Here is a 26,784-nt window from a genome sequence, read left to right as displayed (position 1 = left end):
TACGTATTAAATTTTTTAATATTTAAAATTTCCTTTTTTATTTGTTTATGAATTTAATTGAAACATGCTTCTAATTTAGATACTTAGATCTAAATATCAATAAAATATTTTTTTAAAAATCGTATGTATGCAAAAAAAAAAAATATTGGAAAACTGCCCATTTACTTTGATAATCTTTCAACTTAAAAAAATAATAATATTTTTCAACTGTGAAATGTGACACACGGAGATACTATCAGTAAAAAGAATACAGGGTTATTCATGCCACTGGGACGAGTTTACTAATACTTATACTTGACTCGAAATTATGATAGAATCAAGTTTTTGAATTTGTTTCCGATTTAATTAAAACTCAAAATATTTGAAATAAAACTGGATCAACTCAATTTATCATACAACATATTAACTTAGCATTATATATATGTTTTGGTAATCTGTCAAAAACAAATTTTGATAACAACCTTAACATTATATATAATTAAATAGTAAAACTAAAGAAATAGCTATAATTAAATGTATTTTACAATATATTTTAAGATAAATGATATTAATATAAATATAATATTATATTACATTTTCGCAAGCATTATTTATTAAGTTAAAAAATTATGATTAACATACAATTTTTTTAGAAATAATATTTTTTTAAAAAAATATATTACTTTAGACTAAGTTGTGATCATCTAATGTATAACTTCAACTCGTCTTAAAAAAATACTAGGTTTAATTTGATCCAAAGTCTATTTAGATTTGTTCGGGTTAATGTGATTAAATATGTACTAACATTTTTTATAATTATTTATTGATATAAAATTTTGATTAATTTTTTTAATAATTCATAAAAACTTGATTGAACACTTTTAATATTTTTTTCCCTAATTTCATTTATTTACTTACGAAACTTGAATATTACGTCTTACTTTAAAAATTTGAATCCAACTCAATTCCAACATTTTTTTTTATGAAAAAAGAGAACATAATTAACACTCACAAACAATTTACATTTGCAATGACGTCTTACATAAATAAAATAATATAGGACTAACAAACAAAATTGAAAGTGGGCATTATAAGGTAAAGAGTAAATAATAGCCGCCGTTCAAATTCAATGGTTCTTTGACTTCGTTATGTAATCCATTACGTCACCCAAAAGATTCCACCTCATCCTCACTCACTCCCCTCAAATTACTTGCCGACTACGTTTTTTCTCTTCTTAATTATATTTTTTTTTCTCTCTAATTTAAGTTATGTGTAATCTTAATTTTTTAAAACTAAATAATGATTTGTTTATTTTAAGTTAAGCAATTTTATATTGTTGTTAGCTTTCTTCTATTTAAAATTTAATTTATTGTTTGTTTTCTATCTGTATAGTATATAGTTAGGAATAATTGATATTTTCATCACGATATTAATAAAAAAAATATTTATCCGATAATTAACTTTTACTGAAAAATTTAATTATTTATTTTTAGTAGAATTTTTTTTAATTATATTTTTTTTATTTATAAGATTCAAATTTAAAATATTATTTAAAAAAATTGAGTTCGGTATTACTCAAACTAATAATTTATTGGTAATTGAAATTTGAAATAATTTTAAAAGTTTAGGCCGAATAAATATAAATATTAAACAAGAGAATCTTTTATATATTGATTATGATGGGTGTTATCTCTGGTCTTGAATTTTAGTAAAGTACTTAGATGTTTCTAAAGAAAATTGCAATAGTAAGAAAAAGGTACCTTCACAAGAAAAGTTTCTTTTGGGTTAAGCTTTGCCAGGGAGCATCTTTGTCTTGTTTATGGGGCAACTATTTATAAAAATTTAAAACGAATAGCTGCGTATTGTTTGGAATTGTAAACAATATGTATATGTTTATATGTCCCTATCTAATCATCATCCTTTCTTCTAAAGCCTTTGGAATTGCCTTACAACAGAGAAATGAAATAATTTTATAGATTCTCTGCCTTTTGTTTTTTTGCTTATAGTGGGCCAGTGCAATGGTATATTCTCGTGAGATATGCTAAGTGTGGAACATCTCAATTCTCAAGTTCTCAACAAAAATTAAAAGTGGACGACAATGAAGAGCTCTTTAAAACGCATTATTAAAGGATAGAGATGTATCAACTTTTTTTTAAACAAAATTGAAACAAAACAATAGCTCTTCTTTATAATAAAGAAAAAAGATTATAATAAGACAACATAACCACAAAACCGATCACACAATGACTACACATATATAAGATCATTGGTGAAGCTAGCTTTACATATGTGGAGGGCCAAAGTCAATAATTAATTTACAATAACATTTCTAATAAAATCATATCAAAAGAAACGTATTATAATTCTTTAGAACAAAATTTTATATATCTTCAACTAAATTAAATTAATTTTTCCGACAAAAAATATGAATACAATGTTATGAACACATTTCAACTGGGTAGTGTAATAATATTTTTTTGCAGGAAGAAGCAAAAGGAGGAAAAGTAAAAAAAAAAAAAATGATAAACATTTCTTGCTTGTTGAAAAATATTGAAGAGCAAAGTACTTGCACCATACCAAACTCGTCATGAAGCATTGAAACTGCATGTGAAGACAGAACATTTTTTTTAACATACTTTCACTCCAGTCTCTCATTTGCCTTTAAAATTTTTTATCTACTCTAAGAAAAACAACCAAATCAGAGACTTCTACTTTAATCCAATTTATATGTGTTTCTTATTAGTTCAAGGAGCTTATTAATTAATCCCTGGAAGCTTGCATATATCCAAATATTCTTTCTTTCTATTTCTTTTATATGGTCAACTTCTTGGGTCTTGGCTATTATTTAATGGCAATTTGACTATTTGGGTAAGGTTAGGCAAAAGGACAGAGAGGGCTTTATGAGACAAGCCTAGCAAAAGATAAGACAAATTGACCCTTCTTTTATCACCATATCTCTCACCATGAAACCTGGGTCTGCATTATTGAAGATGCTAATCCAGCAAGTTGCATACTCAATAAAACATAGTAATTTGGTAGCCACACAATTGATTTTTCAGGATTTGGCTAACTTCCTATTCTGGAATAAAACTCTAGCTAGCCTTAGAAAGTCTTGCTAAATATATATGAGATATTCCCAGTTAAGCAATCTCTTACCAAAATTCATCTAATTGTGATTTGAGATATCACTTCATTAGCTTGATGTACTTGAATTTCACTAAAAAGGTACATGATATGTTGATTTTTGTTCTAATTTATGAAACAATTCCTTAGAACCAGACGTAACATACTTGTGCAAACTCATACGTGTATTGACCATTCAAATGCTACATACTCCCTCATTGTTCCTTACATTTTATGGAATATTTTATTAATGGCTAGTTAATGAGTTCACAAACAAAACAATTCAGCTACTTGTACAGTTTGAGAAAGTATACAATGCATCTACATCGGAGTTTAGTAATTTGAATTTAAATTACAGCCACAATTAACTCAATATGGTAATATGGTCATAACACCAATTCTGCCTATTGTAAAATAAATAAATAGTAATACTAGTAAGCCATATAAAAGTATAAAAGGAAATACTGAATTATGAATGGAGGTGGAAAAAAATTAAATCTAATTATGTACTCGATTCTTGACTTGATCAATCGTTATTTTTAAAATGATGTTCTTAATCAAGATCCATGTTCCAACGCGTGTATCAAAAAGACAATAAGAGAGGTAAGAAGAGATATGGTTGGTACGGTTCACATTAGTTCCACACTTCCACAAGCAACGTGAGATAAATGAATATATATTTTTTGGTACATAAATAAATAAATAAGATGCTAAAGGATAAAACAATTTAGAGTGAGTTTGTTTAAATTTTAAAAAAAAATAACCTTAAAATAAGCATTTTTCGTATAAGCACTTTTTTAATAAGGAGATAAGATTTATTAAAAAAATTCTTTTAAACAGAAGCAGTTTAGACAAATACACTAAAAAAATAGAATATTATTTATTTTATTAAAATAAACACTTATTTCAATCAATAAATTTTGGAAAATGATCCTTAATTAAATAAATATCCATAAGCACTTTTCATACAGACAAATATCCCAAAGCACTTTCGTTAGCTACTCCATTTCACGTGAATGTGGGCCAATGCCACATTGTTTAACAATGAATGCTCCATCAAGGAAGGACTCAACATGAACATAGATGGTTGAAATATATGCCAATTTTCTCATTAGAGGATTTTCATAGCAACAATTTGCAAGTTTCCACCAAGAGACAAATGCTCCCAGAAAATGAACAACCATTTTTAAAATAGTAAAAATGGAAACATAATGCAACAGAAACCGGTTAAGAAATCAACAACAGCAAGTGAACGCGTCGATGAGGTGGTATTAAGGGTATAGATAAATAGTCACTTGCTTGATTTTTTAACAAAAGAAACATACACCAAATACATATCTATTTCCGGAGCTACGTAGAAGTTAAAACACTGACGAATATTGCCATGCATATGAAACTTGAAAATATCATAGTAAGAATAAGAGCTGCAACTTCAATAGAATATAGTAAGAAATTTTTAGTTCTTCAATTTAAGATGACAGAATAATCTTACTAGTTTTGAATATATTTTGGCATGGGTAAAACAGGAGAGCAAAGTTGAAGTCAAATAAACCCAAGAAATAAAAGCCAGCAGATAACTTCTCTTTATTTCCCCTTTTCAAGGATTTGTAAAGGAAATGAAGACTTCATTGTTATTTTCTCCGTTTCCTGCAAAGGTGACCAGCCAAGTATTTCGACAAATCCATAAAACTAGTTGATGTTCCATACCAATAAGGCAATAACATAAAACTTCGTGCCCCATTGCCCAGAGGCTCTTCGCTATGCGAAGGTATGGGGGAGGGATATTGTACGCAGCCTTACCCTTGCATATGCAAAGAGGCTGTTTCCGGATTCGAACCCATGACCAACAAGTCACCAAGGCACAACTTTACCGCTGCACCAGGGCTCGCCCTCAAGGAACACAAGGAAAACAAGGAAAACATAGTAATAAAAAAATATTAGTAAAGATGAAAAAAAGGAAAACAAGGAACAATTTTATAATTATGAAAATAGTGAATTAAAACAAAACAAAAATTCTCTCAAATGGAACAGACCCTCAATCATTTAGTCCCTTAATTAAAAGCTACAAGAATGACATAGTACATAACTTTGAGATCAAAATAAATAAATTCATAAGCATAATTTTCAAGAGAAAAAAATGAAGCGATTGTGGGCACATCAGAATTACATAACATTTTATATGATATACAAATATCTAAGCAAGAACAGGAAATCAGGAATACACTAATTGAAACCTTGTTGGGGACAAAAGGGGGAAGCAAGCAAAAGGATTTTAACATTGTTCATTGAAATCAAGTTTAGGCAGTGAAATACATGATATCTGCCAATATATTTTGGCCATTGATATAACAAGTTGAACCTCACTCAGATTCAAAATGGTTAGCAACCTGAAAAGCAAATATCTCTAGAGCTTGACCTCCACATCAACACCAGCAGGAAGATCTAATTGCATCAGAGAATCTATTGTTTGAGCTGTAGGGTATAGAATATCAACGAGACGCTGGTGTGTTCTGATCTCGAAATGGAACCGAGCATCCTTATGTACGTGTGGGGATTTAAGAACACAGTAGATTCGCTTCTTGGTTGGTAATGGCACAGGTCCCATCGTTTTTGCATTGGTATTCCTTGCTGCATCTAATATCTGCTTGCAGGAATCCTCTATCAAGGGCACCCAGTAAGATCTAAGCTTGATTCTAATCTTCTGCTTTGGTGCCATCTGAGAATAGGAACAAGCAATACACAAAAAAAAAAGGCATGTCACAAATTGTTATTCTAATTCCTGGTTAGACACAAGAGATTCAAATCAATGCTTAAAATTAATATTCAAAGACTATTAAGTTGCTTTTGGACATTTCAACTGTACTTACAGATAATTTCACAAAGAAACTCATGAAAAATAAGCTAGCAGCATGTTGAATCCACATTAATTCAATGCACAAAATTAATAGAATTGCAATGTACACATCCCCTTCTCATCAATGAATAACTAGAAATTATCATAGGAAATATCACTAATCCAACAGTTATGAGCAACCTATACTACACTAGGTACCATGAGCAGTAGAAACATTTTAGGTCAAAATAAATGTATAATCCAGAATAAATGATTTATAAACTATGGAAGATTGCTAAGCACATCCTTGAGAACAGTGATTACAAGAGTATTATTTTCTAATGCACCAATCATATGTTCAACTATTTATATTATCAAAGTGAAGCATGGAAAAAAAGAATCACATGTAAATTTTACATTTAACAATGTTAAAATGCACATCTTTCTGCCACAGATGCAGCCAGATATGTTGAGTAAGAGTTTAATTTATTTTTGTTAATATTTTTAATGATTACAAATTACAATCTCATTAAATAATAAATCATAATACCTAATTTTGACCACTAAAACAGTCACTGTATAGTTTATTCAGAGTAATTTTTATAGGAACTGAATCTACTGTGGAAAAATAGACAAAATACTCAGAAACAGTGCTCGGATTACAAGGGAATATGCAGTAAGTATAAAAATTAAGAAGGAAAGAAAACAAATCAGAAGGAAAAGTTCTCTGCCCTGGGAAACAGCCATCCCAAAACCACCCAAATGATAGCCTACCTCTTTCATTTCCTCCCTTTTCCCCTCTATCCTGCACAACCTCTAACTTTACCACAACTCATCCCACACTTGTTGCCTCTGTTTCCTTTTTACCAAATAGGAGTGCCTAACAGATTCTAATTGTTGCCTTTACTTTTTCAACAACTAACCATCCAGCAAAAGAAACTACTCAACTACAACAAATTGGTGGAGTACATCAGGTATCCAATAAGCAAGATATGGGAGATTGTGTTTAGCCACACTCTTCACTTCAGGAAGGAAAAATTTGCTGATATGCATCAACTGGAACACATCCTTGGACAATGGTTTTAAGGATACTACCAGGCCCTTCTTTGAACTCGATTACCTTTTTACAAACTAATTATTGTTGGGTCCTCTTTCCTCTATACCCTGTAGTGTTACTCAGTCTTAGTTAGGCCCTTTTTTATAAATGAAAGAGGGGAGGATCCAACACTAATAGCCCTTCAAGCATCATGGAATAATACATTGTTATATAGATTCGTCATAGATGTCAAATCACAAACTGTATTGTGAACGGTTTGGTTTGGAAAATGTCAATCGTCATGCATTGCTCAATATTAATAAAATGCTCTAAAATCACACATATCACTATGCAAAATGACATAATATTTAAATTTCGCATATCGCTATGGAAAAGTAAAATCCACTAATATTATAATACAATCAATCATCAGCCAAAATTCATAGTTAAAACTCACAAGTCTTAACTCTTTAAAAGTTTCTACTAAGTGAGCTACCTCACATTGTTTTTGTGGATATTGGTAATTATATTTGATGTGTAATTCATAGTCAAGAACAATAAAATGTTCTCAGGAAACATCCTTCTTTCCCATTTTCTTAGCCTTAGGAGCCACATAAAGTGCTATGCTTCAAAAGAATGAAAAGAGGGCAATGATATATCCAAATAAATTGCATATAGAGATTAGAGAGAGTGACTGTATGAAGCCTCTGTTTCTAAAAGATGAACACGGAGCAACAGAATAGGCTGAATAGCCAAATAGGGTTTTAGAGCAAATGAGTGATTGTATAAAGCCAAGCCACTGTTTCAGAAGAATGAAGACAAAACAATGGAATAATCAAATAGGGAGAATGTTTTTTTTGGTACTAAGAATAACTCCATCCGATCCTTTTTATTTAACAATTTAAGATTCTCATTGGTTTCTCTGATGAGAATTGGCGAAAAAAAAGAGCATAAAAAAAAATATATCAGCAAATTGCCAAATCATGATTCATACCAATGATACTGAATCACACTAATTTATCACATGATTCAAAGCCATATGTGATTCATCACATGATGCAAATCACTTAACTGTATCAAATTATGCTATTCAAATTGTGAACCATGCAATCGTGTAATTTCAATAACCTTTCAAATTAACTCATGAAATAGAATTCACACAAAAATTATCACAACAAAATTGTCAATTGCACACATGGCAGTCATTAATAATACTGAGGGCCAATGTCACCTCGTCAAGGAACTATGTCATACTTTTGATTAGGAGGCATATGTTTCAATGCTGATTAACTGGCTAGCATCAATACAACTTATTTAACCTCTTCCCTGATTTACCAAACACAATTCACAGATAGAAATGTTCAATCAATTTCTTATAATAATTCTTAAACAATTTTTTATCAAATATAATGCACATTCAAAATTTATGCTTCACATGTAAAAGATAATGTAAAACCCCAAAACGAAACAAATATCAAATCACAACTGGAAATAGGGAATTGATCAACATACTGTATCTGCATCGCCACCAATGCTAATTGCCGAAGTGCTAGGAGTCCCCAGGTCACCAACCTAAAGCATCAAAACATTGCATTAACAAGGATACTAATTGGTAATTGCATCATGCCACCTGACATCTAAACCCCCACTTCGCTATTGAGCTCAAAACATTGATGATATGTTGGACGAGAGGAAAGAAAACAAAGATAACAATGTAGTTTCTTTTGTTCAGTTAAAGGGAAAGTGGAAAGAAAAATTGACTTCTAGAAACAAAAATTCAAACTTTTCTCTCTTTTCATTTTCTCTTCAATTTAAAATTTCAAACTTTTCTACCCTCCCCCATTTTCTCTCCATTCTACAAAACAAAAAGTTAGGAAAACACAAGCCAAGCTAAAACTTAACAACATAGAACCCAGTGCAATTATACTTCCTAAACCTCCTAACAAACAAGATAAGACATTGCAAAAGGCAGAAAGAATACCATTGTCATAATTTCCAGTATACACTTCACCTTATCTCCACAAATCTTACATTTTGTACAAACACAATGACTATTGTTTGACACATAATAGCACACACATGCTGAATTAGTACATTCCAGAAAACAATCTATCCCCTAATGAAGAAATACCAAAACTCTCTCTCACACACACACACAAACCTCAAAGGTGGTGGCGTCAGAGTCATCATCAAGGGTTTCTGGAGGTGGGTCTAAGGGATCAGGTGAAGAATCCAACGCTTCTGGAGCAACATGAACAACAGTTGTTGAGTGCGAAGGTTTTGGGCATTTGACCCTCAAGGTGTTGTTGCCAGAGAGAAAGCACAAAGATGGAAACTTTGGCTTGGAAGATAGAGAAGGAGAAGAATTGGAGAGAGAAAGAGGAGTAACAGAGAGAGAAACCGCCATTGAAGCTCTTCAGTGATTCTATCTCTCTGTGAATGAACTTGTGTGTGAAGCGATAGAAGGTTGTGCTATGACAATTTTGCAGAGAATTATCCAAAATTTATGTTCTTTTTTTATTTTTTATTAAACTCGATAGAAAATGGGCTTTCAAGACCAACATTCTACTAGCCTGGCCCAATTGTATTTTGCGTTTCGAACTTTTAAATATTAAATTGGCATTTGGTCTTATTAGTAGGGTTGAATAAAGGGACTCAGGTCCTTGGATTGGCCGGTGGAACCTGTGGTCCGTGGGATTAGGATTATAGATCAATTTTTTCTTTAAGAATTTATGATTATGCAGAATTTTGAGTCTTATAATTCACGAGCTGTGAGTTTGGATCACAAGATCTACGGGTTGACCTGTAATCACTAATTCAATTCAATTTAAATCCAATTAATTCTAAGGGTTTAATTCAAAATTTCTTTACATTTATATTGAAAATTTATTTGGTTGTATTAAAACTTTTGTAATTGAATATATTGTTAGAGATTTATTAAGACTTTTTGAACAAAATATATATAGTTGAACATAATTGATTATTTTTTTAAGAGAAAAAATATATTTATTTTGAAATTGTAGTTGTGTCCACCGATCAGTCCATTTGGAAGAGTGTAGGATGAACTAGATCTGCTTACTCATCACTTAAAAAATATATTGACAAACATAATTTAAAACAAACATAATAATAATGATAATATTGATTATCAACCCTAATTTGTCTGTCACAATAAAAATTATCCAAAATAAATATTGTACCAATTTACCAAAATAAACATTGTAACAATGAACTAATTATTACAATTTTTTCAAATTATAATAATTAATCACAATCTACTATAAATAAAAGATAAATATATTTTATATTTCACTTATTCGAATTTTGACTATTTTATTAACGGTGACGAACAAAAGTTAATGTCCGGATACATTTGTCGCACTTTTTACACTTTGGGGGGACTAAATTTTGTATTTTCATCTTTCAATGACAGATTTGTCAGCGGAGTAGGAAGACAAAAAGTCAAGAAAATATTATATGACAAATATACTCCTATCTTGACAATTAGAGATTGTCACGTTAGTAATCATTTCAATGACAAATTCAAATTCATCCATCTGTATCACGTAGGCTATTTTATTAATGGTGATGGAGGAGAGTTAACGGCCGGATATATTTGTCGCACTTTTTATACTTTCGGGGACTAAATTTTGTATTTTCATCTTTCATGGACACATTTGTCAGCAAATTACACATTCAGAGACAAAAATGACTATTTATCGAAAAATTAATTAAGAAGAAAGACTTCATTAAAAATTGTAATAAATTTTTTCAACAAAAAAAATAGTCACCAAGTTTTAAAAAAACCTTACCCTTCAATAACTCCAACAATATGGGTGGTATAGAAGAGAAATCTTACCCAGTGTGGATAGTAAGCATGACATGGGAAAAGTGAATGGACTTTGTGGATGTAAAGAGAACCAGAAAGAAGAGACAACATCGATACGAAGGCTGAATCGGAGAGCATAACATTGTTGAACCATGAAACATGCATTCTGCCATGCATCTCTAAGGGAAAAAAAAAAATATTCTTCTCTCCGATTCTGGATTTGTCTCAACATCTTCTTTTCCTTCTTGAATCATAATCAAGAGAATTCATCAACCATAAAGCAACGTTTTGCAGATGAATAATGAGTGTATTTATATATAGGTGGAACTAGCGGTAAACTATTCTGATAAGATTTTATCTAATTTATCAAAAAAAAAAATTATGGTAAGATTTTATCTAATTTATTAAAAAAAAGGTTCAAATTAGAAGAAAGGCAAGAGAATGGAGGAAAACTCAGGTTTTTGCTGCGGTGATAAAAAATTAAGAATGAAAATTTTTCATCCTCTAATTTTTAAATTTATATTTTTGATCCTCCTATTTTTAATTGTAACATTTGATTCTCAAGTTTTATAAGTTGAGGATCATTTGTTAGATTATTATTAATTAAATAATGTGATTAGGAAAATTATTAAGTTAATTATAAATTAATTTTAAATAATTAATATTGATAAAAAAAATTGACTATAATTAACTTATTAACTCTTTTAATCACAATTATTAGTTAATAATCTAATTAAACCAAAATCGTCAATTTATAAAATTAGAAAATCAAATATTATGATTAAAAAGAGATCAATATTACGGATTAAAAAAATTAAGAGAATCAAAATTACACATAATATAATATAAGAACAATATATTATATTTATAAAGTTAAAAAAAATAAAAATATTGTTTCAAAAATCAATCCCATCGCCATTCTAAATCTACCAATCGACAAAACCTCCTCTATTTGCGAGACACGTTTTAAATGATTTCAGCAAGCCTTCGTGTTATGCGTAGATAATAAAACATATTATAACGTGTTATAAGTTTAAACCAGAAAGAAATATATGCAAGTAAAAAAAAAAAGACTTTATTAAAACTAAACTAACGAGTTACAAGTTTGTCATGAAGTCTATTTATAGTAGTTGAATAGGATGTGTGAATGATTATAAACTTAAGGAGTTTGATCCCTGGCTGATGATGCACGAGCAAGAACGGAAAAATCAAATTGATTTTTGTAAGAATTCCAGTGAAATCCAATTTCATCATTAATCTGCAAACTCCTTCTATTCACAAATTCTTTGGTCCAGTTGTCAATGAAAACATAACTTCTTGATGAAACCCAAAACTTGAAGACAAGATAGTGCATGGATTGGGTATCCACATCCCAAATAGTAATTTTGGTTCCCTTTTCAGTCTTAGCCTCTCTTTTGGATTCAACACTCAACACAGGCAGCACCAAGTCTTCTATCGATTTCTTGGGGAGCAAGAGTCTACTCAAGTTGCCAAGGTCACTCTTTGTGAGCAATTTCTTGATCTTCCATGGGTCATCATAAAGCATCAAATTTGTTGAGTAACCCCAATGTTTGTTTTCTTCATTTCTCTCTCTCATCACACCAACTCTCCTTCTATCATCATGGGGTGCTTCAATGTCAAAATTTCTTATGATGGAAGACATGTATTTGGAATCAGAAAAAGAAACATGTATAGATTTCATTAATCCCTAATAGAAAGGACTAGTGTATTTATACAAAAGAGTCATCAAACATAAATTCTCAGAAATTTCTTAAAGATTATTTAGGAATTTAACGATTGATTTATTGGTTAAAGAATTGAAAAACTGTATCTTATCTATTAGTGTTGTCAAAATAAAAATCTTATCTATCAGTATCTTTGAATATATTTAGCAAATATTATGTTTTTCTAAAATGAAGGAAATATTTTTTTATTGATAAGAAAGGAAATATTATGTTGACTGTTAGTTTTTTCAAATAATACCATATTATCATTCTGTGTTCAAATTATGCGACCTATTATTATTAGTCTTCAAATTATATGACATGGCTTGACATGATGAACTGTCATTTATAGATCAACAGTTACTAATTGATTTAGTTACTAATTGATTTTTATACAATTTGACTCTTTCTTTGGATATTTATTCTATCTATGGCTACATAAATATAAGGTTCACTGTTTTTAATGACAATATCCATTTTTTTTTATAACAAATATCAATTTTTTTTGTATATTTGTTTTATCAAATATAAAAAATTAAAAATATCAAAAAATTAAAATAACTAGATACTATATCAATACTGATAATAGATGATAAATCCTCATCCTTTATGTATATCGGAAAAGATTAAGTAAATTTTAGCGATTACATCTTTTATATTAAGTTTTACCCAATACTAACTTAGTGTCTCGTGTATTAATTTTATAATTTATAATTTTTCATGTATTTATCTATTATATTTTAATTAATAAAAAATAATATATATATATATATATATATATATATATATATATATATATCAACATACAATAGTTAACTATATTAGTATACGATAAAATTTTATTTGTTATAAAAATTAAACCAAAATTTTATATGATGTATACTATATTTTCATATACATGCATCAATTTTTTGTTTTTATAAAAAAATTTATTTCATTAAAAATATATCTCCATGAATTTTATTTTATATTTAATACATTTCTATATTTTTTTATTAATGAATTTATATATTTTTAATTGAAAAAATTTGTACATTAGTCAAATAACTTAATTTAAAATATAAAAATCTTATTTAATTGAATAAATAAGAAAACAAATGACTTGAACTAAAAACATATTCCAAACAGGTGAATGTTATTATCGAAACTTCGAACGTTCTTTAATATTTAAATATATTTTTATCAATTAATGTTTAAATATAATTTCTGGATTTAATATTTCCTTTCTATATTTCATTTTTATAATTTTTAATTATATAATGCAAAACATGAGTTTATCCTTATTTAGCAAAATTAATGCAACTTAATACATATTGTCTAAAAAAGATAATATGTTAACTAAAAAATACTAAGAAGGAATAAAATAAACTAATCAATCCTTTTTGTAGTATATTATTAAACAATAATAGAATTAATATTAAAAAATGCTAAAAAAATGAATGAAATAAATGGTTAAGAATAAAAATTCTAAAAATAAAATTGTTTGCATTTAGTAGAATAATATAGCTCTAATAGAATGAATTATAAAATAGAATTCATATGCATAATAAAATAATATTTATTTGAATTAATGACTGAATTAAATAATATAATTTAATATTTTTGGAGTGAATAAATATGTGATTATCATGTGACGTCATCTCATAAAGTCAAATATTATTTATATATATATATATATATATATATGTTAATTAGGTTACATTCCTCATTAATAGGCCATCGAACATTTTTTTGAATTTTTAAATAGATTCCTAAATTTGTTTTCTTTTTAATTGATCACTAAACTAAAAAGTGCATCTTGATATTACTTTTTCACAGCTTAAAATATTCATAAAATGGCAATTTGTGATAGTTTTAGAAATTCTAGGAACTTAATTAAAAAAATCAGGGACTTAATTAAAAAGAAATAAACTTTAGGAACATTTTTAAAAATTTATAAATAGTTTAAGGGCATATTAAGTAATTTAAGCTATGCATCTTAACCAAAAAAAAAATACTATAAAGATGTAATAAAAAATTTGTGAAGATATCTCCTTATTATATAAATGTTTAAATCTATCTCCTTCTATAGGTATTTACTTTCCCTATTCTCTGTTACTCACTCTCACTTTAATGTTTTTCTTTTTATGAATTACTGAACTTCACTCTGTTAACATGCATATGATATATTCTTTAGTTTTAATTTAAATTTTATTTTTTAAATAAATTATCAATAATTAATAAATATTATATCATAAATCTATTATATAATTTATATGTTCAATAATATTTATTTTTTTACATATTTTCATATTAATTATAATATAATTTATATATTTTAAATTTTTATTTATTATAAATTATAAACTCTACTTGTATAAAATAAATATTTATTTTATGCAATTTACAAGATAAAATACTAGTTAGTAGTTAATAAGAAGATTTGGATAAGATTTAATAAATAGAAATTGTTTTTAGAAAATTCGAAAAAATTTAAAGAGAGAAAGTTGGCATAGATTTGAGGATATATGCATCAATTTAGGATAGTTTATCCAAAATAAAGTTATTATTTAATTCCAAAACTATCGGAGTTAGCCAAATCAAATTAACTTATCAAAATAATCTTAATTAAATCTAGATTGATTATAGGTCCAAGTTGATTATGTAGTTTGAGTAACTTATGCGTTAGATTTAAAATTTTGTAATAAATTTTACTCTTATCTTAATTTTTAATAAAATATTCAAACATAAATAATATTACTTTCTATTATTATTATTATTATTATTATTATTATTATTATTATTATTATCCCTATAAAATTTGAAAAGTTTTAATTTGATCCTTATAATAAATTTTTTGATGTTAATTTGATCTCTATAAAAATAAAACATATTTTTTATGGTTCTCAATGGTAATTTCATTAGACAGTTCTCTTATGTGGTTAACAAACTTAATTATTTTGTCTTTCAACCTTCTCAAGCACACCATAATCCATTGTTGTTTCATATTTTCCTCATCATAAAGTACGATAAAATCGCTCAAGAAGTGACAAAAAATTATAACTTTTGAGGATTTTTAGCCACAAAAATTGTTTAATTCATTTTAGAGTGTTTTAACCATTACAAATTGTTTAATTCATTTGTAATCAAATTTTACACATAAGTTTGTTAGTCACATCAAATTACCGTCTAATGGAATTATCATCTACTTACGCTCACTACATACTGCATAATTTAATATATATATATCATAGCATCTTGGAATTGGAGAGGATTCTTCTTTCTTCTTGAAATTCTTCTTAGGATTGAAATTTGGTCTCTTCGATTTCCCTTTTTTCCTTAAAAACCTGTCAAACCTTTTCCCAAAAAGACTGGAATCATCATTTTCATTCATATCATCTTGTTCATCAATGTCTTCTCATCACTTTCTTCATGTGTGGAAGATGAAACTTTGAATGCAATTCCTTTCTTCTTTTTGAAATTTTCTTCATGTTGACCAAGTCTTGTAAGTTTCAATTCATGTTCTTGAAGTTTTCCAAAGAGAGTAATAAGAGTCATAGTGGTCAAATCCTTTGATTTTGCAATAGTTGTCATTTTTGGTTGTCATTGCTTGTTTAAACATCTCAACACTTTGTTAATAAAATCCTCATTTTGAATTGTCTTTTGTCTTTCCTAATGAGGCAAGATGATTAACAATATGAGTAAATCTCTTAGCATGTCTTGAATGCTTTCATTTTGATTCATTCTAAAGAGTTCATATTTGTGCGTGAGTGTTTATTCTAGATCTCTTGACATTACTTGTTCCTTCATATGTAATTTCTAAGGTGTCCCACATTTCTTTTGCACTTTGACAATTTGATACTCTAAAGTATTTATCAATTCCTAAAGCGGATGTGATTATGTTTTTGGTTTTTAAGTTAGGTTATACCTTCTTTTTATCATCATCACTCCACTTATCTCTAGGTTTATTAATTATTTGATCTCCTATCCTATTTTTAGGGATGAAATGACCATTTTCTACAACATCCCATATATCTAAATATATGGCTTGTATAAAGATTTCCATACGAATTTTTCATTAATAATAACCATCACCATTAAAAATAGGAGGCCTATTTATGGAGTTTCCTCCAAGAAAGAGAGAGTTTGATGATGCCATAATTATTCTTGAAGCGTTTAAGCCTTATACAAGAATCGTACTTTGATACCACTTGTTATCCAAGTGGCCTCAATAAACTTAAGAATGGGGTGAATTGAGTTTATAAAATACACTCTAATTCTTTTTTATATGATAAATATGGTAATGTATCAAAACTTTTATTAAACAGAGAAAAAACAAGCAATTAAAATCTCTACCAATATAAATGAATGCAATAAATTTATAATAAAAGTAAAGAAATAAGGAAAGGGAGAATACAAACTCGGTTGACACTAATTCAATCACTTCTTGTACCTACATCCAGCCTCAAGCGACTTACTTGAGAGTTTCACTATCTTTCATATCATTTACAACACCATAGCACTCTTACACCTTGGGATCTCTCACCCTTTGTGTTTGAGTCTCTCAAGATTCAAGAGATACCACACTCTTATTCTTCTTACAAGGGATGTTTCCTCCTTTTCAAAAGTTTACACAAAGAATATAAAAATTCACTCTCGGATTTAGAGGAAATGTTGCAAATTGAAGCACTAGAAGGTTTCTCAATAATAAGTATATTTGACCAAGTTTTTGATCAAGAACTTGATGAATGAGAATGATTGTTAACAACATCTTTTCAAAAGTTTCTTGTCCATGTTTAAACGTCTTAAAATGATGAATATTTATAAGCAAAATTTGTGTAAACGTTAGGGTTATTTCCAAAAGATGTAACTCTTCATAACACACTTTTTGGTGCAATTTCAATTTTTTAGCATGATGTGGTAATCCATTACATTAATTCCTCAATCTTAAAAAAACAACTTTAACACTTTTAAAAGAATTTTGAAGACTTGATTTAAATTAATGAAACGGCCAAATATGCTTATCGGAAAAACCTTTTACCAATTTAATCTAATTCTTGAATCTTCTAATTGTTTGACTCTTTCGTGTTCAAAATTCTTCATGTTATTTTGCTTTGGTCTTTCAAGAGATGATGCACACTGTCAGTATCGAAGACAGTTAAACTCTTTTCTATTTTCAGTCCTGTTTGACTTTCTTGTTGTTTGTTCTTTTAATTTGATCAGTTAATTTCATACTATTCATAATAGTAATCAAAATTCAATTATTACAAAACATCTGTAATTTTCTTTTCCTTTTCAGACCAGCACTTGCAATGATCACACATACTGAGAAAAAGAATCTGATATCTCTTGGAAAGATTAGCTAATTTGATTGTGACAGTTATTTGGTCAGTTATTCACATGTAAATACTCATGATTACCTTAATTGATGTTGTTGTGGACAACTCTGATGGAGTCTACATTAGCAATATGGGTATCAGCATGGCATTTATGGCTTTCATGAAGGCCTCTTACACAACCTTTGAAATAAGGGTGACCATGACAACATTTGTAGCGGAATTAATCCTCACTGATCCAACCCAAGGAATAGGAGAAACAGTAAAAAAAGGCTAATGAACTTTTGGAATTTACACTAAATGCTTTCATGTTGCAACGATTTTCAAACCTAGCCAATACTCAGGTTACTTGAACCTAAATTACTATTTCTGTTTGGAATCTTTTACTAAGAAAAAAAACCCGTAAAACTATGCTTGTACAGTACTTCACTAATGCTTGGTTTCTCTTACACTTATTACTAGTTATAGTTCTGAAATTTGGCTTTTACAATGGTGAATTTATCCATAATTGACTTTAAAATGGGAAGCAGGAGCATCTATAAACAACAGATCCTGAGATATAGGAGGATACAAATGGACAACGTTGACATGTGTTATGGGAATAGGTAGTGGAGGCACAGTCTTGGGGATGGATGATATCTTAAATCAAAAAATCCTAATGCTAAGGTTATGTTCTTCAGATCACAATTCAAATTACTAAGTGCCAAAGTGGATAGTGTTCTGTTAGATACACTTATTTATTTATTTGATCGGCAAATGTTAGTTATTAATTCGTTAGATACACTTATTAAGTCCATTGAACTTTTGATCGTATTAGATATACAGAGTTGAGCCAAGTGAAAGTAATGTGCTAACTTAATGGTGGCAAGCCTGGTAAGGATCATGCTTTTTTTTCTTTGAATGTTTTTACTTTTATAAGGTAGTTTTGTATAGTTTCTCCTTGAATGTTATGTTTTAGCCTTCCAAGCAACCTATGATAAAATTAAAAAGGATGGGAACACAAGTATCTAAAATGTTTATTCCAGGAATTTAGAAATTTGGATTTGCAGGTTGACAAATGAGTTCAAAAGCACCCAGGAAAAGAGACATGATTAAAAGGAGATTGGGAATGCTGTAAATCAAAAAAGTTCTGTCAAAGTCGGGTAAGGCAGGACCCTACTGTCACTACATGAAGTGTAATGGTGACTAGGCATATTATCACTGAGAAAATATCTGGTTAGAGGCTAATCTCAATTAAGTTTCAATTTAATTTCCAAAACCAGAGTTTGACCGCCTTGTGTATTCTGCAACTAGTTGAGCTAGAGATGAAGACTTGTTCTTAAGCAGTTTCTTTGGTGAATCGTATTCCTCAATCAAACCTGCAAGATCAATATGAAGAGAAATCACATTCACATTTATCATGAGAAAATAAGAAAAAAAGGGTGACTAATAAAGAAAGAAAATGAGTGATGTTGCATTTGCATGTATGAATTTGATTATCCTGGGACTTGGAGAAATAATCACTTTTTCTTTAAAAGCTTTATCAGGAAGTTAACAATAAATTAAAAGTGATTATCAATAATAAATATAGAAACTGTCCAGCCTCCACAGTCGCTTTTTTATGCAGTACGACCACCTTGTTTATTTTTTGTTAATCTTATATCTCTTCACCATCTCTTTTTACTTTCTCTCTTTCTTTTTTATTGTCTCTACTGGTACACTTATAGTTTTTTTTCCGGGCGTTTTAACCTCTAACATTGCTTTGTGAAAACATTTTAAGTGTTAACCATTTTCTGACAGTTAAAAACCATCAGAAGATGCTGACTGGTGTTGTTTCAGGAGGCTAAAAAATCATCCGAAATTTTCTGGTGATTTTTTAACAGTCAGAAAATGGTTCAACATATTTAAAAAGTTACCACAAAGCAATTCTGGCAGTAAAAAATTTCCAGAAAAGAAAAATTTATCTCAAATCTATTATCACCTCATCATTTAACGGAAAAACTTAAAGGTAGAGACTAAAAATCAAACGGAAAAATAGTTGGGAGACCAAGACCAATCAGCATTTAGTTGAGGGACTAAAAACAAAAACCTTGAATAGTTGAGGGACTAAAAACACATTTTACCCTTCTTTAAAATAAGACTAAAACAAGCAAGAAGAAAGAGATAAAGTGATGTTTACCTTGATTTAAAAACAGAACCATGTCACTGTCAAGGATTGAAGTTATCCTATGAGCAATGGTAATAACTGTGCATTCTGAAAAAAATTTCTTAACTGTTTGCTGAATAGTATTATCTGTGGCCGTATCAACTGATGCAGTAGCTTCATCAAGCACCAAGATCTTGCTTTTCTTAAGTAGAACACGACCAAGGCAGAACAATTGCCTTTGACCCATACTCCAGTTTTCTCCATTCTCAGTAACTGCAAAAACTCAAACTGATAAGTAATAGTACACTATTACTACATTTAGACATATGATTGTGACATTTAAGACATGATATGTCTATGTTCAAAGGTTTGAGAAGTCAAACCTATGGAGTCAAGCTTCCCTTCTTTTTTTCTTACTTCATCTCCAAGTTGGCACATATCTAGAGCCTGAAATGTTTATTAAAAGAAATTAATATGTATAACTTGCACTATAGGGATAAATTTTTCATAGTGTCAAACAAAACCAAATTACCTCCCAAATTTGTTCATCTGTGTACTCTTCCAGTGGGTCCAGGTTGGTTCTTACAGTCCCTTCAAACATTGTTGGATCTTGAGGAATGATGCTTAGTCTGGACCGCAAATCATGAATTCCAATCAAAGAAATGTTAATTCTATCTATCAATATTTGTCCAGTAATAGGTTCAATAAGTCGGAAAAGTGTTTGCACTAGGGCTGATTTTCCACTTCCTGTTCTTCCCACAATACCAGTTTTTGCTCCAGCAGTAAAAGTGCAAGTAAGACCTCGTAAAACAAGAGGCAAGTGAGGAGCATATCGAACCTGCGTCACTTGATTCTTCATTAGGGGTATATACCATATAAAAACAAGGATAGACTTGTTACCAAGAAGATGTAATTGTAGCCTTCAGCTCAGAATGGAACAAACGGATAACATTTGAAATATACCTGTAAATCCCGGATATGAACCTCTCCAAATGATGGCCAAGAATAATTTGGCTGGTTATCATGTATCACAAGAGGAGCTTCACTTGGAAGGGATGTGTATTGGAATATTCTTTCAACAGATATAATTTTGTTCTCCAAATTGCAAAGGGACCATATTATATTAAATTGTAGGGTGTTTAGATTAAGTCCATATGTCACAGCCAATCCCGCGATACCTTAAAAAAAAGCACATTTGAAGTAAAAAGGAATCAAGTTTTGTGCTTAGTTTCATAAGGAGTCAAGTATGACTAGTGAATGTATGTAGTTTGAAGTACTCACCAGGATCAGTCATTGAATTTGGAAAAGATATCAAGAAAACCAAACAGGAGGCAAATGTGAGAGAGGATAAAATATCCAATCTGAAATTCAGCCATTCAATTGCAGTAGCACTGTATAATTTGGGCTGGGAATATCTGTCTATCAATTTCATATTTATGTCATTAAATCTTGATTCTTTCTCAAAGCTTCTTATGGTTGTTGATCCAGAGATTGTTTCAGAAAAATGTTGTATTACTGGAGCTTGGCATGTACCTACTAATCGTGCCAACTCCCTTGCTGATGCAGAATAGTATCGCTGCATTTATTGAAGCACTCTGTTAGCATATATAGTGATATTATTGGCATAATAATATCAGTGAGTTTCATTTTGCTGATAGAACACCAGTTGATAAAGTAATAAAATATAATATCAAACACTTAAATAGCAGACAATGCAGCAATACACTTGTTGTCCCAGAGGCAAAAGTCTCCTATTACACAAATACAACAATACACTTGCTGTTACAGAGACAATAGTCTTCTACAGAGAGTATTCTTTGTCCACAAACAGAAAATAATTTCACACTTCCTAATTACACACCTACTATTAGATAATATATCCTTAATACATAACTACCTGTAACTATTTTCTACACATAATTGTCATCCTACAGTTTCTAGTATAGAACTAACTGTCATAACTGCCCCTAATTCAGTTCCTACAATTTTATTCCTCTCAAAACTTATGTAATAAAATTTAAATACACGTTAAACACGTGCCTTGGAAAATAAAATAGGAGGAATGAAAGTCAAAATTAGATTCATTTGGTGACATTATCCAAAAAGCTACCTGGTACCATATGCATGCTGCCATGACTGGAAACAATACTATAAACACCTGCCATGCAGCTTGAGACATCACAACAATATTTCCCAAGATTTGAACCAGATTGAAGACAATTGCCCATACTAGATTTGAAATGTTCATATCTAGTGCACTTTGGTCTGTGGAAGCCCGCAATAAGGTCATTTGTAAAAAAAATAATAAAAATAGAGGAATCAAACTTTCAAAACAATGCAATAACCTGTATATCAGGTAAATAAGGTGTCTTTTAAAATTAAACCATGAAAATTGTCAACATAGTATGACATACTCTATTAAGGATTCGCCCACTCGGGGTGGCATCAAAATATGATATTGGTGCTCGAAAAATGCACAAATGCATTTTATTGAAGATCACAGTGGCTGTCTTGTATCCAGCTATCACAGCAAGAAATGCTCTGGCAAAGGTGAAAATGGAACTTCCAATTGCCAAAGCAACATAGAAAACCATAAGTTTAAAGCTTCCAATATCAGGTTCTGCAGTTGCAGACATAGGAGTAGCCAAAATCATCCAATAATTGCTAGCAATCTGAAAAGCCACAGTGAGTATCGTTGAAAGTAATTTGAAGGGTACAAGAGCTCCTCCATAAGCTGTTGTGATGTATTTCCAGTAGACATTAAACCCTACTCTACCCTTTTCCCGTTCTTCTTCTTGAACTAGTTGTCCTTTGGGTTCAACTATGTCATCTGACATATCATTTTGATCATATACCACATTTTTGTCAAGTTCAAAATAACTTACTGAACTTGTGTCCTCGTTGGTGGTAGTTGATGTTTTAAATGTTGGCCTTCTCTCCAAGGACTTGATTGAAGACAAAGCTGCTTTGTGTGCACCTACAAGTTCCATAAAATCAGTGCCTGACCTGAGAATGTCATTGTATTTTCCTGATTGAGTTATTCTTCCTTCTCTCATGACCTAAATAAATGGTAAGCAAGAGAAAAATACTGAGAAAATAGTAAATTGACTAAATGCTGATTTTTGAATTCTTTAGTGAGAAGTCTATGATTCACTCACCAATATTAGATCAGCATCGGATAAGAACTCTACTTGATGAGTTATATAAATCACAGTTTTTGATTTTAAAAGGCCAAGCAAGCACTCCTGAAACAATGTAGTGTAAATGGAAAATTAGATAGCATCCTGTACATCCATATACATAACAAAACTAGTGTAATTCTGTTTGAAGTATATCGCCTATTACAAAAGAAAGTAGAATCCATTTCTGTGAAGCTATAGCTGTAAACAATATTCTGTAGGAAAACAGTAGAGTTTAGGTAAGATAGTACCTTAAAGAGATGGGATCCTGTATGAGCATCCAATGCACTGAAGGGATCATCAAACAGATATACATCAGAATCTTGGTATAGAGCACGGGCTATTTGCACTCTTTGCTTCTGTCCACCACTCAAATTGATTCCCTTCTCTCCGATAGTGGTCTGATCACCAAATGGTAGAACCTCAAGGTCTTTTGTCAAGGAACATGCTTCTAGCACCTTATCATACTTTTCCCTATCCATCTCTTTACCAAATAATATGTTGTCTTCTATCTTGCCACTCTGTATCCATGGTGATTGAGAAACATAAGCCTTTGTACCACATATCTTCAGGGTCCCAGATATCTTTGGTACTTCCCCTACTATACAAGAAAGTAAACTGGACTTGCCTGATCCAACATTACCACATACAGCAACCCTCATACCATGAAAAACTGTGAGATTTACGTTTTTCAATGTTGGATTAGGGGAAGATAAATCCCAAGAGAAATTTCCATCTACTAATTCAATTGCCTTATCAGAACTATCCCGTGGAAGCTTCTCTACTACATCAGTCTTCCACTCATCTAGACGAAGAAATGATGCAATCCTTTCAAGGGAAACCTTAGTTTGTGCAATCATTGAAATGGTGTCAGGAAGACTGTATATGGGCATTTGAAGAATTCTGAATGTTGCAAGTGGTGATAAGATCTTTCCTGATTCAAGTGGGATTCCGATAAGAGCACATGCACCAAATGTAACCACAGCAATGAAGGTTGGGGCGTTATAGAAGAGAAATCTAACAATTGCTGTACCAACTAGAAATTTCTTTAGCCATGTCTCCTCAGTCTTCCTAAGCTGAATAATCTTTGATAGGAACTTCATCTCCCATGCTTGCAGTTTTAGAATTCTCATACTGTTCAGAATCTCAGACGTTGCCTTCATTCTTTTATCTTTGAACCCCATTATCTTGCCTTGGAATTTTTCTTGCAATGATGCCACAGGAAGGTTTAGCAACATCACAATTACAGTGGCAGCAAGAGCAGCTATCGAACCAACCCCTACACTTCTATACAGAATTAACAAGGCCAAAGCAACTTGCAAAACACACATCCATGGATCATGCATGTACCAACAAAATTCACCAATCCTTTCTGCATCAACAGACATTAAGTTGATGATTTCCCCAGTGCTGTGAACCTCTTTTGACTGACATGAAAGAGTCAAACCTTTAGCATAGATCATTGCAACCAACTTTGATTGCATCCTAACCCCAACCTGCTGGAACCTAAACATCCAGTGCCTCTGTGAAAGACACTCCACAAGCTTTGCAGCAACAAATGCCATAGCCAAAACATAGCCTTCATTTTTAAACTTGTGTTCCCCATTGAGGTATTGAACAAAAATGTCAATAAGAAAGGGTCCAACATAAGAAGCACATGTGTATAGGAATGCAAATAAACCTGATAAAAGGATTCCTTGCCATGTGGACAAGAATAACACCTTCGCCAGCTTAAGAGTGGTGACATTCCTAAGACTACCACACTCTGACTCAAGTTTATTTCTAAAAGTTGGAAAAACCCCATAGGCACTGTCATCAGTAGCAAGAAGTGGGAGGTCCTCATGGTCTAAAGTCTTCTCATTGCCCAGAGTTATCAATGGACTGATCCATGAGAAAGTGAGAATGCTGAAAAATCCAGCATTTGAATAACGGGTTAAATTTTTATTTACTCTAGTCTCACGGGAATCAGAATTGTTGCATACACTAGAGTGCCCATTCAAAAGGGCCTCTTCGAGAGGCGCAAGCTTACGCATATTGTTAAGACAACATCCCACATAACATAGAAATAAACCAGTTATAGAGGAACCTATATCAGAAATAACATACATAACTGGCAAGAAAACATGCTTTCCATAGGCTACGAAGTCTATAACAAGGCAAGAACAAGAAACAAAGGCATAGACCCACCACCAAATTCTCAACAAACGTGGGAAACTCGGATCCTGTGCCTCGGAGTTTCTAGAATTTAAAAAAGCACAAACAGCACCCTAAACAGCTGTTTTGAGAGCCAAATCAGAAACAGTGGCAAGCTCCTCTGAAACATCATCATGTTTATAAATGTATAAGTAGCTTAGTAAGCACAACACAAGGTAGAACACAGAAATAACTAAGTACAAACCAGACTGTGTTTGTAATACAAGAAACCAGTATGGAATCGATTTCTCTCACTCTTTTCACTATGGTCCACTTGCACTTTCTTCCATACCCAATACACAACAAGCACAAGTAACAAGACTAGGTGGAGTCAAGCAGATACCCCTCGTGTGAAAATGGGTCGGAGGAGAAAATCAGTTCCATGGTGCATCATGGAAGAGTAGTAGTGAGAGAAGAGTAAGAACATGATATGATACCTTCAAAAGAAACAAAACCAAGCAAGAAGCTTCTGTTTTTCAGGGTGAAGAGTAATAGTTGACTTGTTGACTTTGGGAGTGAGTATGTTAAAGTAGACATGAAGTTAGAAAATTGGTGAATTCCATATTTGATGGTTGGGAACTTTGGAAGATAGTAAAATTGTTGCTGTAAGTGCTAAGACAGGTTTTTCTTTCAGTGGCTTATGAAGTCCTCCTGGGGCAGAAAGCTGGAGTGAATCACATGATTAGAGTAATGATAGTTGTATATCAAATTTATATAACAATGAAGTATAATGCTAAAATAATATAATAAAAATAAAATTAAGTAAAACAGAATAATGCTTTTATCATTATATGTGAAATTAAAAACATAAACAACATATTTTTTCAATTCTAATAAACTCTTAAGTTTACAATATTGTTTTCTTAAAAGGGAGAGCCACAAAGTTCCTGCAATAATTACTTTGGACTTAGGAGTAGGACCACACCGTGAACAAATAGTCCAAAAGCCTTTTTCACCAATCTAACGTGAATAACCCTTGTTGGTCTGCTGGGAGTTGGGATCAGACACGATTTTAAGGAAAATGAATTACGAATCTAATTGTTCACAAATATCTAATTGGAAACAGTGTCAGTTCATAAACTAGAAAAATTCTTATATATACTCCATCCGTTCCTATAAGATTCAGTTATTTTATTTATTAAAAAAATAGTTAATTTAATTGATAACAATAAATTTATCTTTAATTTATAATTTTTTAAAAATTATTATTGTTATTAATACTTCTTTTTCTCTTCTAATTGTTTATCAATGTATTCTCTCTATTCTTTTAATAAGAGATATTTTTAGTCTAAAAATAATTAATGTAAGAAATAGTATAAATTGTGTTTTATAAAAAAAAACAAAATCATTTCAAATTTAAGTATTATAAGAGAGAATACTTCAACAATGTTATATTTACACATAAATTCACATATTTTCTATAGTAACAGATAAAAGAGAGAGAAAGT

The 26,784-nt window shown here is 30.5% G+C and overlaps 3 protein-coding genes across 3 annotated transcripts; all 3 read right to left on the bottom strand.

Moving 5' to 3' along the window:
- Positions 1-5,202: 5,202 nt before the first annotated feature.
- LOC114396322 (30S ribosomal protein S10, chloroplastic-like) lies at positions 5,203-9,463 on the bottom strand. The gene is made up of 3 exons (XM_028358229.1): positions 9,133-9,463; positions 8,484-8,543; positions 5,203-5,818 (listed from the first exon to the last, which is right to left on the bottom strand). The coding sequence occupies exons 1-3, from the start codon at positions 9,376-9,378 to the stop codon at positions 5,507-5,509; spliced, it is 618 nt and encodes a 205-aa protein (XP_028214030.1). The 5' UTR covers positions 9,379-9,463; the 3' UTR covers positions 5,203-5,506.
- Positions 9,464-11,959: 2,496 nt separating this feature from the next.
- Positions 11,960-12,463, bottom strand: LOC114396848 (B3 domain-containing protein At2g33720-like). Its single transcript, XM_028359036.1, has one exon. It carries the CDS (start codon positions 12,461-12,463, stop codon positions 11,960-11,962), a length of 504 nt encoding a protein of 167 aa, XP_028214837.1.
- Positions 12,464-18,833: 6,370 nt separating this feature from the next.
- LOC114396319 (ABC transporter C family member 3-like) lies at positions 18,834-26,000 on the bottom strand. The gene is made up of 9 exons (XM_028358226.1): positions 23,395-26,000; positions 23,123-23,209; positions 22,379-23,023; positions 21,246-21,540; positions 20,928-21,142; positions 20,497-20,802; positions 20,348-20,411; positions 19,998-20,237; positions 18,834-19,197 (listed from the first exon to the last, which is right to left on the bottom strand). The coding sequence occupies exons 1-9, from the start codon at positions 25,249-25,251 to the stop codon at positions 19,085-19,087; spliced, it is 3,822 nt and encodes a 1,273-aa protein (XP_028214027.1). The 5' UTR covers positions 25,252-26,000; the 3' UTR covers positions 18,834-19,084.
- Between the last annotated feature and the right edge of the window lie 784 nt (positions 26,001-26,784).

Source organism: Glycine soja, chromosome 18, assembly GCF_004193775.1.
Source record: "Glycine soja cultivar W05 chromosome 18, ASM419377v2, whole genome shotgun sequence".
Lineage (NCBI taxonomy): Eukaryota > Viridiplantae > Streptophyta > Magnoliopsida > Fabales > Fabaceae > Glycine > Glycine soja.
Note: the sequence above shows the minus strand (reverse complement) of the source record. Positions and strands in the feature narration are given on the sequence as shown.